The sequence below is a fragment of the Anser brachyrhynchus genome (assembly GCF_964034855.1).
Source record: "Anser brachyrhynchus genome assembly, chromosome: 25".
In the NCBI taxonomy this organism is placed as follows: Eukaryota; Metazoa; Chordata; class Aves; order Anseriformes; family Anatidae; genus Anser; species Anser brachyrhynchus.
This window is the reverse complement of record NC_137718.1, coordinates 6,495,285-6,508,314: the sequence shown is the minus strand read 5'-3', so window position 1 is coordinate 6,508,314 and position 13,030 is coordinate 6,495,285. Positions and strand designations below refer to the sequence as shown.

The 13,030-nt window shown below is 46.8% G+C and overlaps 1 protein-coding gene across 9 annotated transcripts in view; it reads right to left on the bottom strand.

The window, feature by feature from the left end:
* ARHGAP32 (Rho GTPase activating protein 32) overlaps positions 1-13,030 on the bottom strand; it is a 262,127-nt gene that overhangs the window by 97,618 nt on the left and 151,479 nt on the right. For 7 of the 9 annotated variants that reach the window (XM_080567501.1, XM_080567507.1, XM_080567503.1 and 4 more), the window contains one exon: positions 6,514-6,600. The exons of the other annotated variants lie outside the window; for them this stretch is intronic. In XM_080567501.1, coding sequence (XP_080423627.1) covers positions 6,514-6,600 — 87 coding nt within the window. The remainder of the gene's footprint in view (positions 1-6,513; positions 6,601-13,030) is intronic. 9 annotated transcript variants of the gene reach the window in all.

Genomic DNA, 13,030 nt, shown 5'->3' with positions numbered 1-13,030 from the left:
TTTAGTGCTATTGAGAGCAGAAGGCATACATGGCCTACGAGCAACCACTCAAGCACAGCACATCAAGTGATGGATTGGCACTGTGGGAACAAGGATTTTTATTTGCTTTATTTTGACTAGCATAAAACAACCCTTCTGCCCCCAGAAATGCTTAAGGCAGAGGCTTCAATGTTTGAGAGCATCTGGAAGGACAGCCTAGAAGTACTTGATCCATAAAGGCCTGTGGTCAGGATTTTAAAAGTTTGGGGGGAGTTAGAAATAAATACCTGATATCACAAGAGGGCTTTTCAAACACATGCAAGCATGTGAGGTACCTAACTCTCATGGGCAAATTGGTGGTGGAAGTCAGATTTCTCCAGGCATTTTGTTGCTGTTATCTTCAGGCAAGTGTCAGAAAAGAAGCACAGAAAACAAGCTAGGGGGAAAGGGCCACGACTGTGACCTGCATTTTAAACCAGAGTACCTTTCCCGAGCCCTCCTGAACAGACAAAGCTTTAGCACATACTGTGGGTCCCTATGCACTGCCTGTACAAAGCAGCTAATAAACACGCTATGAAACCAGGGCATACCCTCGTAGGTCAGTGCATGCCCAGTTTGCACCTACTTCAGTTTGGCTGCACCACCACTGAAAGTATTCCACCAGCCACGGGGGGGGGATTTGGTTTTCATCCCTGGTAGGACCCATCCAGCAGCTCCATGGTCACTGGACCTCAAGTGGAAGGAGTGAGGATACATGGCTGGGGGCAGCAGGCTGCAGCCTGACTGCAACAGGCATAGTGTGAAGCATCACCTGAATTTACTGCGCAATAAAATGACACGGTAACTGCTTTTGTTTAGCAAAATCTTCCTGAAACAACAAAGGCAGCAAATTCTATGTTAAGAAAGCAGAAGCAGATAACACGTACTCTGAGGAGCAGATTCTGCACTGAGTAGGACCCAGCTGGGATGCTCCAACATAGATCTATCCCATTAACACAGACGAGACTAGCTTTTTTCTTTGCATATATATATACACACACACACACACAATTATGTATGTGTGTGTTAGAATTTGGCCCTTAGAGCCCCATCTGTTTAAAGAATTGTAGCTTTTCACAGGAGCAAATTTTGCAGTACTTACTCAGTGACTGTTCTCTAGGTGTTTTGAGCCTCAGTCGCACGAGACAAAGCTACTATATACTGAAGAACAAGCCCTTCAGAGAAAAAAAAACAATCATATGAAAGGTTTTCGAATGCTTGACTCAAAAATCCTACTGCAAGCAGTTTGTGGTTTTCAGCATGGACTATCACAGGCAGACGGAATCAGCAAACCATACTTTAGACATTAGTAGTCTGAGTAAGACATTTGCTTCTGTGAAACTATATTCCACTCTTCTCTCCCCACAAACCACCCAGCATGGGGAGTCCTGACTGTTCTTCCTACTTGGATCCCATTTTTTCCTGGCATTCTCTCTGCTGCCCCTGAAACACTTATTATTGCGACCACGCTTCCAGCCATGGAACGCTGGATGGGGTTGCCTTCGGGGTTTTGCAAATACTGTTCTTCAGACAGGAGATACCGAGCTTGAATCTCCTGCAAGGCAGAGCTGGGAGATACAAGGGGCGTATATTTGCGTAAATGCCTTCACCCAGTACATCAGAGACCTTATTCTATCAATCAAATTGAATGCAGCACAGACAGCAATGGCTGCCCCGAACAAATAACAGGAACAGGGCAAAGCACTGCGAATCCTATACAACAAAGCTGTGTGGCTTAACTTACTGCCAGCACAAGGTATGCAAATGCGAGCAGAAAAATGGAGAAAACCCCCGCTTGGACCACGAGAGCTTCCTGCCTTAGAAATCCACCTAGGTTGCAGCAAAAAGTCTGCCTTTGCAGGAAGCTGGCATTGTCCCATGAAAAGTACCCAGGAAACAGAGGATGTAGTGTGGCTTTGTTCTGGGATCACAGCAGTCAAGCCGTGTTTCAGGGACTATCATGAGATCTGGGCCTGTGATTTTTTAAATATCACCCAGGCCTGCACGGTCTGTCTTCTCTGGTTCCTAGTGCCTGTCATTTCTGTTTCAGCAATGATAATCAGTGATAATGAAAATGAAGGATTAAAAGCACAAGTGATATCTAGAGCTTAAGGTCTTCCTTTGAACAGTTTCACAACTTCTCTCTTGCTCTCTCCTTGCCATTTCAAATTTCACAAAACGGTGTTTGTAGCACTGAAACACTGCAGATCTCACACTGCAAGGAGTAGCACATGCTTTTTATTTTTCTGCTGTTCTTCAGAATAGCAGCTCAGATTAGCCATTCTTATGTTATAATACTTAAGCGTGTATGCAGGGAGTTGCTGCTGTAATGTCACACAGGCAAATCTAAAAACATTAAAAAGGCAGATTTTCAGCCTGCTTTACAACTCAACAAAACATGTTGGATGGATTAGCCTATTTCAACCTTTTTGCAGGCTCTTACTCTCGTTGATTTATTCTCAACACACATAGTAACCCCTTTTAAATGTGTTGCAGACCTTGTAAATTCTTTGCTTATCCCTGTGGAACTCAGCAAGAATTGCAGACGCTGTCAGTGGACCTTCACAGTCTACAGGTACAGCACAAACTCAGCAAGGCCTCAGACACCCTCTGTGGTCCTTTAAGGTCTGTGGTCATTGTTAAAGCTCTCAGTTACTGTCTGTGGAGTTCAGAAGGTTCGCAGGTACAGTCCTCACACCCCCCATCCCAGCATTTTATGCTTCTCCATTTTCTACACAAAAAAAAACATCTCTACCATTCCTAAAAGGCATTTTCCTTCCTAGCCAAAATGCACGTGGCATACTGTCTGTGCTCTGGGAAAGAGCAACCTCAAAACAGGATTCCTTTTCCCAGAAACCTTTCCTCAGATTTCAAGCATTTGTAGATTGCTTACAAGTCTTTTTTTTTTTCCCCAACCACCCTTCTTTCATCACAGAAAGGGATTTTATTCATATTCACTTTAGTAATAGCAATATGTCAACAGCAGGAACTATGCATGTCCTGAAAGCAATCTCCTGGAAACGAGTGAAAGTTAGTGAAATCTTCCTTGGAAAAAAGCTAAATCCACCTTCATTGCTCTAAAAAAACAAAACAAAAATCAGATCTTTCAAAAAAATCTTAAAAACCTACCTTAGTCATCTGTTAGTCTTCATGATTAAATTTGTTCCAAACAATCAAAAGAAGAATCCCGTCTTTCCACTTTTCAAAAACCCTTGGAACAGCTTTCTATATATTCCCACTTCTTCTTAAGAGCTAATAACCTGGATTAATTTTTTGAGATCTCTAAGTAGAAGAAAAGCTGGATAGAGACTTTAAAAAACCCCTCTGAACCTCACACAAAGCTTGTGTTTCACAAGCTGACTTGCAGCAGAAATGTGTCACAAACACATCTCAAAATTTTTTTTAAACTTTATTTGGGAAGGTTTTGCAAAAGAGTCATCAAACAATAATTCTCTTTACACCACTAAAATTATACTTACAGATGGGAAAGAGTGGGATAGAATTTCCTTAGTGTAAATGCCGAATTGTAGTCTGCCAAACGCAGCTAAGGCTGAGCTGGATACTTTAAAAGTCTAATGTTCAAAAGCTTTGGGTTTGTTGTCTGCTACAGAGCGAAATAACAAAATAAACGTCTTTTTTATGGACCACACAACACACAGATTGTATCTGCATACAGTCCAAATTGGGCAAGGCACAGTAGTACAATGTGTTCGATCCCAGAGCCAGGCTTTTCAGCTTATTTCTCTAAAGTTTGTAATCTAAAGTTGCCAGGATGGCCAAATGCCCTTGCTCTTCACCACACTCTCTTGTTTTCGCAACAAATCACAACTATCTTAACGCTTTTAAATTTATACGGATTTAGCCCTAATTAACAGAATTATTTTTCTCTGTGCCCACAAGAGAAATCAAGGAGACTTGCAAGCTGTTGCAGTAGGCTGAACACCAATGTTAGTAGCATATCCGAAGGGCAAGCAAAGTAAAATTTGTTTTATAGGCTTTTTTTTCTCCCTCCTTCAGTATTTTTGGCCTGATACAAACGCATCTTGCCAAAATCTCTCCCCACTGCACTATCATTCCATGAGCTATTTCACACCTCCCATTTAATTCGAATGTGGAGCCAAATCCATCCAGACACCGCTGGTATCCAGCGTGTGACAGAACGGAATTTTTCCCTGGACATTAGGAGAGGCCACAAGATGTCAGGGGTGAAGTATCTCCACGGTAGAAATGATACTCAGCTGTGCAGCTCCTTCCATGCCTTTCCTTTCATTGAATCCAGATGCCACAAGTTTCTCAGCTTTGTAAGGATCTGAGAGGCAGGGACAGACTAACACGAGAGATGAATCACAAACTCGGGGTGTGGAGAAACCCTAGATAGTCGGATTACTAAACGAAAAGGTGGCTGGTCCTGTGCCCATCCTTTAAAGTGATAAGGCCAACTCCCAGCGCTTTCATTTTAGTTTAGTAAAACACTGAAAAAGAAAGTAACAACTCAGCAGCTGGGCACGATTCACAGCCTCTGGATCTACTGGGCAGCAGCTCAGTTAGGTCTGCCTGCAAAGTAGCACCTGCCTTGGGCAAGGCAAAGAACTCACCACACTGTCCCCGGAGAAATCAGATCTTCACTGTAGTCTCAGAAACATACCCGAGAAGCACCTGAGGGTCTGCCAGAAGTGTCAGACCAACTGCTGGACAGCTGGGCTCACTTCCATCACGGCACCATCCGTGCCTCACGCTGGCTCTCTGCAACTCCAGAGGCTTGCTCCTGCGCTTACGTGTTCTGCAGGGTTTAAAAACACAACTATACCTGAGGGCATCCTGGTAATCTTTAGAAGAGGTCAGTAAGGTAGGCAGGAAGATCAGAAGTGGTGTGCTCCGAGGCTAGAGTACAACTGCTCTAAAGCAACGGACGGTTTTGAAGTGCCAGTACATTCTAGAAGCCCACCTGAAACGGTCAGTCAGGAACAAATTTAAAGTTCAACTCCAAACAGCACTTTGAATGAAGTCCCAAACATGCGAGGACCCAAAATACATGGAAATTTAAATTTCCTTAAGTCCCTAGAAAAATCCCACTGTAAGTCACCATGCTGCTCTTGGCTGGGACACAGACACGTGTCCACCGTTACATTTTGCAGCGCTGCCTGTTGGCCTGGACTCCTTTTCTAAAAAATGATTATTTTTACGAAACTGGCTACAGCTCAGTCAGAGCAGTACTAGCAAATTGGCCAACCACAGGCAATTTTAGGAGATGTTCGCTCTCAGCCTCTCTTCCCTCTCTGAAGAGCAGCACTTGTATATGCACGTATAGACACATGTGTCCGTGAGTGCTCTTGTACCGTAAGCCCTGACAATAGAGAAGAATTATTCCACGTGTTTCTATCACGTTAACTACACGCTGCTGCAGCTCAGCTTGTGCCAAGCTTCACCTTCAAACTGGAGCAAGATGCTTTGCTCCTCAGCTCTCTTTGAACACACCACAGCAGCGTGCGCCTGGAGTAATGCAGAGGAGCAACTTCACTGCAAATTCCCAGCCTGTCTGTGCAGTAATGGCACTGCGCTGCACGGTGTGACAGCAGACGCTCCCCTACCCCGCACAGCTCAGCGCAGACAACACAGGCATGCCTGCTCCGTCCACTTCATTTTAGTACCTGAGAAATGTCAGCAGAACCAGCACAAGAGCTTCAAAGACAGAGACAGACATCACAGTGATTCCCATTAATGTTCGGGACAAATTGCTGAGACGGGTGCTCACGAAGTGCTGAGATGAATGAAGAAAAGGACTGCCACGCTGAGACCAGGAAAACAACCTCACAGGCATTAACTCCCAGTTGAGTTTACCAGTGCAATAGGTCTCCCACAAACAACAACTTTCTTTGGTATGTTAAAATATGATAAGCCAGTATGCAGCATTTTACAGAGTCACTATCCCTGTGCTAGCAGATGGGATCTGTGGCACAAGGCAGCAGATTTATTTGCCCAAAGCATTTTGGTACCACGGTAGCAGAGGCAGCGAAAGAATTTCATGTCAGCCGTCTGGAGACGTTTCTGGGAACGGATCCGGAGTCCCCAGCTCCTGGCTCCCAGCAGCATGCCTTAACCGACAGGAATACTGGCGGGCTGTCTCGCTCACGTATTTCCTCTGTTTACATCCCTGGTGTGTCGATGTGCGCTCCCCCACGACTGGCAGGCACACGCACACCGCCCGAACATGCTTGCTTGTGTCCCTGGGCTAATCGTGTGGCTCTGCACAAACTGCAGCCGGGATTATTTGCTTAACTGATTCGTTTTTCTCCCCTTGATGCTCCCTTTGTTTCCTTAAAATTAGCTGGTCACAGCACCACAGACAGCATCCTTCTGAGGACTAAGCTAGTGGAGAAGTGGGAAAAAATCCACACACTGCAGAGAAGTGCCGTATCAAAATATTATGAGGCTGTCACTAAACATAGCGCAACACAGGCTGCAAAACGAGGTGGGGGGAGAAAACGTGGCATTTACCTGGCACGAGATCTGTACAAGGTAGACCAGCTCCTTGGATTCGCAGCCATTCCTCGTCACTTCATTCTGTTCCTCCGGGAGCGAGAGCTACACCAAGGCAGGGGGTGGGGAGAAGAGGGAGAGAGAAAGACCAGGTCAGTGAGCAGGGATAAGCCAGCCATGGAATAATGCACGAAGCACAACAGTCACATCAACTTGCTGCAAGACATGCTGAGTATCAGGGAACCAGGGAAACGCTCGTCTGTCTGGAGTTGTCAGGTAGAAACCATTCAGCATTCGTGCCTTGCACAGACCCTCTAATGTCACCGGGTTTTGGCATCTCCCCTGACAGTTTAAAAATAAAAATATGGTACAAAAATAAAACAATCAGAGGAAGGCAAAGTGTTCAAGGCAGGGATTAAACCTCTCGCTTAGAAGTCTGCAAATTAATTGTTCACCGAAAATATCTCCATAAATATTCATGTATCAGATAACAGTGATCCCCTCCAATTTTATTCATTTTTTATTTTATATGTTCAGGCAGACGTTGGATAATAAAACACATATCCTAATTCCAGTGCTGTCAAGCAATTTACCACAACAGAGGGTTTTATGGTGCCATTCATCAGATGCAAGGAGTCATTAAATACAACACCAGGACGTGCTTTTCTCAGAGCGGTGAGAGGAGATTTAACCGTGTCCTTCCTGTACACACAGAGCCACAAGTCCTCTGCTGGCCCTGCTGCTCCCAGGGGTCTTCATGTCCTGCACTTCCAGGGGCTTAAGTTTAATGGTCTTCACCCAAAAGTGAAGCTACAAATTGATCCTATGCAAATTAAGACCGTTTGCAAAACAAACCAACAAAACAAATGTCTTCCGAAAAGCTGTTTTAAGGAGAGGAGATCCTTCAGCAGGGCAGAAAGAGCAGAGGCACACGAGCAGGATGAGGCCTCAGCCCCTCAGCACCCAGCTGTCGCTGCTCTCCTGACCCCCAGCGGGACGGGCGTTTGTGGAAGTGTTTTTTGGTGAGCAAATAACAACTTCCCATCAAAGGATTTGTAACAGAAGCGCAGTTTGCACTTTCAGTCTAAACTGGACCTAACTGGGGTCATTTCAGAACATTTACGCCCACTGAAGCTGCTCTTTACTCGGTAGGATATAGAAAGTTTTAAAACGCCGTGCAAGTTCTTCAAGATGAATCCACTCGGTGTCACCTCCGTTTGGACACCAGTTCACTCCGTCACCAATCACCTCTCCAGAACACGCATGGCGTGTCTCCCTCAACCACTCTTGCAGCTCTTCTTGTACCACTTCCTTAGCACACTTTTTTTTTTTTCCAGCTTCTGGGCAGCCTTTTGGTTCCACCAAAGGAGAGTTTATCTCCCCTTTGGAGAGAACTTTCTTCCCTAAAGCTTTTCAGTGAAAACTTTGAGGCTTTTACAGATGCTCACATCCCCCTGCAGCTGGTGTGCAGCACAGCCCTGGAGATAAACCTTTCAAACTGCTTCAGAGGATCTGTAACACGGTGAGCTTACTTACCCTAAAAGATCGCATTCCAGAAGGAGACAATTTTAAAGATTTGTAAGACTGACTTTTCTATGTGTGTAGCAGTATGTGGCCCGCTGCCATAAACGTGATTAAACACCATTATTTATTTCTGCATTGCACATTCCCCACCACTTTATCATCATTCTTTGCTATCAAATTTCATATTTCAAGTGCTACTATATTTTCAAACTAACAGTCAAAGAAAAACAAAAAAACAAAGCATGCAGTTAAAGGAAAGCTAATACATGGCTGGAAATATTTTCCACGTGTGTCAGGTTCCAGGGAGCTCCAGTTCAACTAAAAGCGGGTTTCCTACCCAAGGAGAAAAGCTTCCATCCTTTAATCTCCCCACTGCTTATTTAGAGTACATACACCTACTCCGTCCGCCCACAACGAAATTTCAGGCCTTGCCTTCCTTAAAGTTCACCAGTGCTAAAGCGCATCCCGAGGGCTGCACATCGCTTCTCGGCCTCCGCCTACCTGCAAAGCCAGGCCGTGAGATCGGCGACACACAACTGCAGCAGCTCCCCGGGCACACGCAAGGCACACACAAGGCCTGATTCTGTGCAACACGAGACGGGGTAGAAAAGGGTACGGGTCGAGTTAAGACAAAGGTTGAGTTGCATCACCTTTCCTCTCGCATACTGCTGCCATTTACACCAGCTTGGACTCATGTCAAGCCAAGTCCACACACGATCTCTCCAGAAATAGAAAGTGAATCATCCGTAGGCGTGAGGTCCCTGCGTGTAGGAGGACTAGGTTACAGCAAACTCAGATCGTTTTCCATTTGAAAGAGCATACCTACCTGAGGATTAACCGGCTGATTTATATTCATTGACTTTACACCCACGCAGTTAGCTTTCACTTTAATGCTTCTGAAAGTCCCCGGTTAGACAGACTCCGGGACTAACACGTGCTGCTTGTGCTACAGCAGAGAACGGCTCAGCTCACTTGGAGGCCTCAGCAGCTGGGCAGCTCTCCTCTGAACTTCTCTGGTCTACTGGGATTGTGCTGGTTCCTGTGGCACTAAAATGCCAGGGAAGGAGCCAGGCACTGTGGTAAGCTGCACCGATCCCTACTGCCCCAAGGGTCCCCTGCTAGTGCACGGTTTCATCGCGGGCTGCTTGTCAAGGGGCCTCCCCTGCAGCATCGCACCCGGGCACCCGCAGACACCTCCCCGGGGTGCCTGGCTGCAGGGGAGATGCTCTGACACCGGACAGGAGCCAGCCCGACCAGAACGGCTCCCTGGACTCCAAGGAGAGGCAGCAAGTCATTCCCTCGAGCCGTTTACGTGACATCCCCGCACACATCTCGCTAAACGAACTCCTAGGCTGTTTTACATGTCCTGTAAAACAAATAAAAAATGCCTGCACAGGGGCTGCCGTAATCTGCATAAGATTATCAACCAGTACGGTGTTTTTGTTCCCAAGTCCCAGTGTGACACGATGGGTCAATTCCTCAGTAATTTCTCTCGCTAATCTGCCTGTGGTGAGAAGTGGTATTTTAAACCCATTGTATTGCCCTACATATACGGAAGCGTCTTGTTTCAGAGAAAAGCTGTAAGAGCTCAGTGACTGCCCCTCTTCCTGCAGCCAGTCTCATGACTGCTGAGGGACAGAGAGCAGAACTGTGCACACAGGGAAATCTGTTGGGTTTGTCTTGTAATGGAACTATCCTCGCAGCAAAATGCCCTGGAAGATTCACTTATGCTCCCTGCTCCGATGTGGCCTAATTTTTATTTTGATATACATTAATGCTGTTCCAAAATCATTGATACCATGATATTTAAAAGCCTTTCCTCCTGCAGTGTATCTTACAAACAAGACATCCTGCAAAGGACAGATGCACCTGGTACCATAAAATTTATGTCAAGGTATCATTCAAATTTTCCCTTACATGGCTAAAGACAACCTGTGAGTCTCCACTCTGCCTTTCTGCACAGACCACCAAAGAACTGATGTGCTAAATCCTGGAGCAGGAGAGGAACTCTTCCTGTTCCTGCAAAAGCACACGTTGTCACTTTGTGCTGCTGACCAGTAAGAGCTGTAGTGATGCCTGATGCAATGAACAATGGGTAATTGCGCAACAATGGGACCGATAACAAACCAAAGAGCAGCAAAGCTTTCCGAGAGCAGGACACAGCTGAAGAAGCGACCACAACCTCACTGTACCCATCTACCCTGACACAGCAAGTTTCACAATTTTGTCTTCCAACTTACAAAGAAAGTTACATACCTTGTTCATACAGAATTTTGCCAAAAAAGAGCAGTGCTTGCTCACCAAGACTTTACTGATAGTATTTACCGGCAGGACTAGCTTCAAAATGCTTCTAGTTCTTGTGGTCTTCCCACTGTCTGAGAAAAAGCAGCTCATCTCCAGTAAGCCAGCAGATAAAGACAGCGATTACAGGAGTCTCCTGCAGGGATGATTTACTGGTCACTCCTCTCGCAGAGATAAACAACACCACAGCAAACAGGAGGGAAAGCTAGTTATGACATGGCACACGCAGACGTCTTACTGAAAAGCTTGCAAGTTTTACCGAGCACAGCTCTGTGCCTGTGCGTTTACCTCCCAGAGCCGGGGCTAGCGGGAACAAAACAAACGCTCTCTCCTATCCTCTCGAAAGTGGCTTTGGAGCTCCCTTCTGCTCTCCCTCCAAGAATAATCCTCGCATCAAACTCTGGCAGATCTGTGCTCGGAGCAAAGCAGCAGGTGTTTTAAAGTCTCATTTGTTTGTTTGGAGCCCCACAACTTCAAACCTGCTGTGAACCTGTGCGGGACCTGCCATGCTCCCCACGCAGGGACTGAAAAAGGAAGGGCTAGTGACTGCGGGCAGGATGTGAATTAGAACAGAGGCAGCTTTTGAGAGGCCCTGTTTCATGAGCATGTGTCATCACAGACAGAAAAGTAATGAAAATACAGCTTTGAGATTCATGCAATCATTTTTACGCTTTATACCACAACTGTGGGCTCTTCTCGAATGACAAAAACTTTAAAAAATGATTTTAAGGAAGAGCACTACATAAATCCGCTGCTGAGGCTAGGGTTGTTGGTACCAAATTCAAGTGCCAAATCCTGCCCAGGTAAGAGCTGGCGTTGCTTTGCAAGGTGAGTGGGGCTGTGCCTGCTCCTCCCAGCCGTCCCCTGACACCCAGATGCCACAGGAAGCTCACTTAGGTAGCTTTGCCTTTAATTTCCCTGTTTCCCAAGGGATGCTAACTCCATCCTCCAGCTCTCCCGATGAAAGGATAATTTGTGCAAGGCTTGGGAAACAGACTCGATTCGTCTATGAAGCTTATTTATTTCGGCTTCTGCTTCATAAAGCCACGAACACTTGCTCTTGATCTCCCTCACACACATCTCAGCAAGCGAACAGCGCGCGGCCGCTGGCAGAGCGCCGGCGCGCAGAACAGCACATACTTACAGAAAAGGTTACGAGGGCTCTGGCAAAGCTGTCCACGCCTGTGGTAACTAACACCGTGAACTTGCCTCGCTTCCAGTCACATAAATCATTTTGCACAGTGCTGTTGTCTGAAGCTTAAAATCTTACTTGAAGCTAAGAAAAAAAATTAAAAACTAAGCAGAAAGAGAGTTACCGTTAGTATTCAATGTTGGAGGCATTAAATAGTTAACAGCTAATTACAGAATGAAGATTATAGGCTAGGAAAATACGGTTCTTCCTCCCTTCAAGTCTTCTCCCTCCTTGCAAACAGAGGGAGCAGAGACCTTCCTGCCACGCTCCAGCCCTGCCGCCCCGTCGCGCTTCGGGCAAGGCAGCCCTCTGGGGCCGGCCCCGTGTGGGAGGTGTGAGCCCACGCTGACCCCTGGAAGGCCACTAGAGCGAGCAGCCCAGGCCTATGGATAACTCTCACGTCCTCTTGGAGCCGACCTCAGTACTCCACACAGCATCTCTCAAGTTCTTTTCTAAATTCCCGAGAAAATGCTGCGCTGACTGGGAGCCAGCAGGCAGCCCCACACCCTCCAGCTCCTGCCTTGCTGTATTTGCACACCAGTGACTGGCTCCTGCAAAAACTTTTAGTGACACTGGCGGTACAGAACCACCACACTACAAAGCCTCGGGGAGCGAGCACCAGGTTTTTGAGCAAAATGCAAGCACAACCACGCATATCCATTACCAGGCCTGAGCCGGCAGATACATTTCTGGCATCTCGGAGCGAGATGCTGACGGAAACATGCCTGTCCCTCACCCCGAGCAGCAGGTGCAGCTCCTGACACATTCCTCAACGTGCAGCGCTGCCTCTCTTCTGTTTGGATCTGCACGCATGAAGCGCACGACGTCCTTTATTGCCACACAACCTGCGGTGAAGCAACGGACAAAGCATACCTACCTGCGCACAACATACTGCAAATAAATCCACGTTCTCATCATGTGAAAAACGCATTTCATGGCCCACCAAAGTAACTCCGGACATAAACCGAATACAACTGCTCTCTCCAGACTCAGGAGAACCTGCAAGGCTTCATAATATTAAGGTTACTAGAAGTTTGCAAGCCTCCTCAGCAGACCCAGCCCTCGCACTGCCTGCAGTGCGCGACCTGCCCGGCTGTGCTCCCTGAGCAGCGCCCAGCGCAGCGGTCGGGGGGCGAGGGAGAGGTCCCGGCGAGCCGAGCTGCCTGGCGCGGGACAGTGCGATGGGGCGGGTGGCCATGAACCAGCCTCACAGGCAAGAGAAACTGCAACAGGTTTCATCCCAAACACGGCGCACATCTGTAGGAACGTCGAGGAGAGATGGCAAGGACGATGAAGAGCTGACTGTCGCCAGGAGCTTGAAGTCAGTGGAAAGGCTGATGCTTTTCCTGGCAGAGGATGTGTCATTGTTCCAAGGAAACCTGGTAATCTTTTTACGTTTTTCCAAGACGGAATTTAAGGTTAACTCCCTGGCAAAAGCAGCCAGACACATGCAACTGAAATTGCTGCTGCTCAAACTCGGCCATAGCAAAAGCTCATTACGTTTGCAAACCCCTGTTA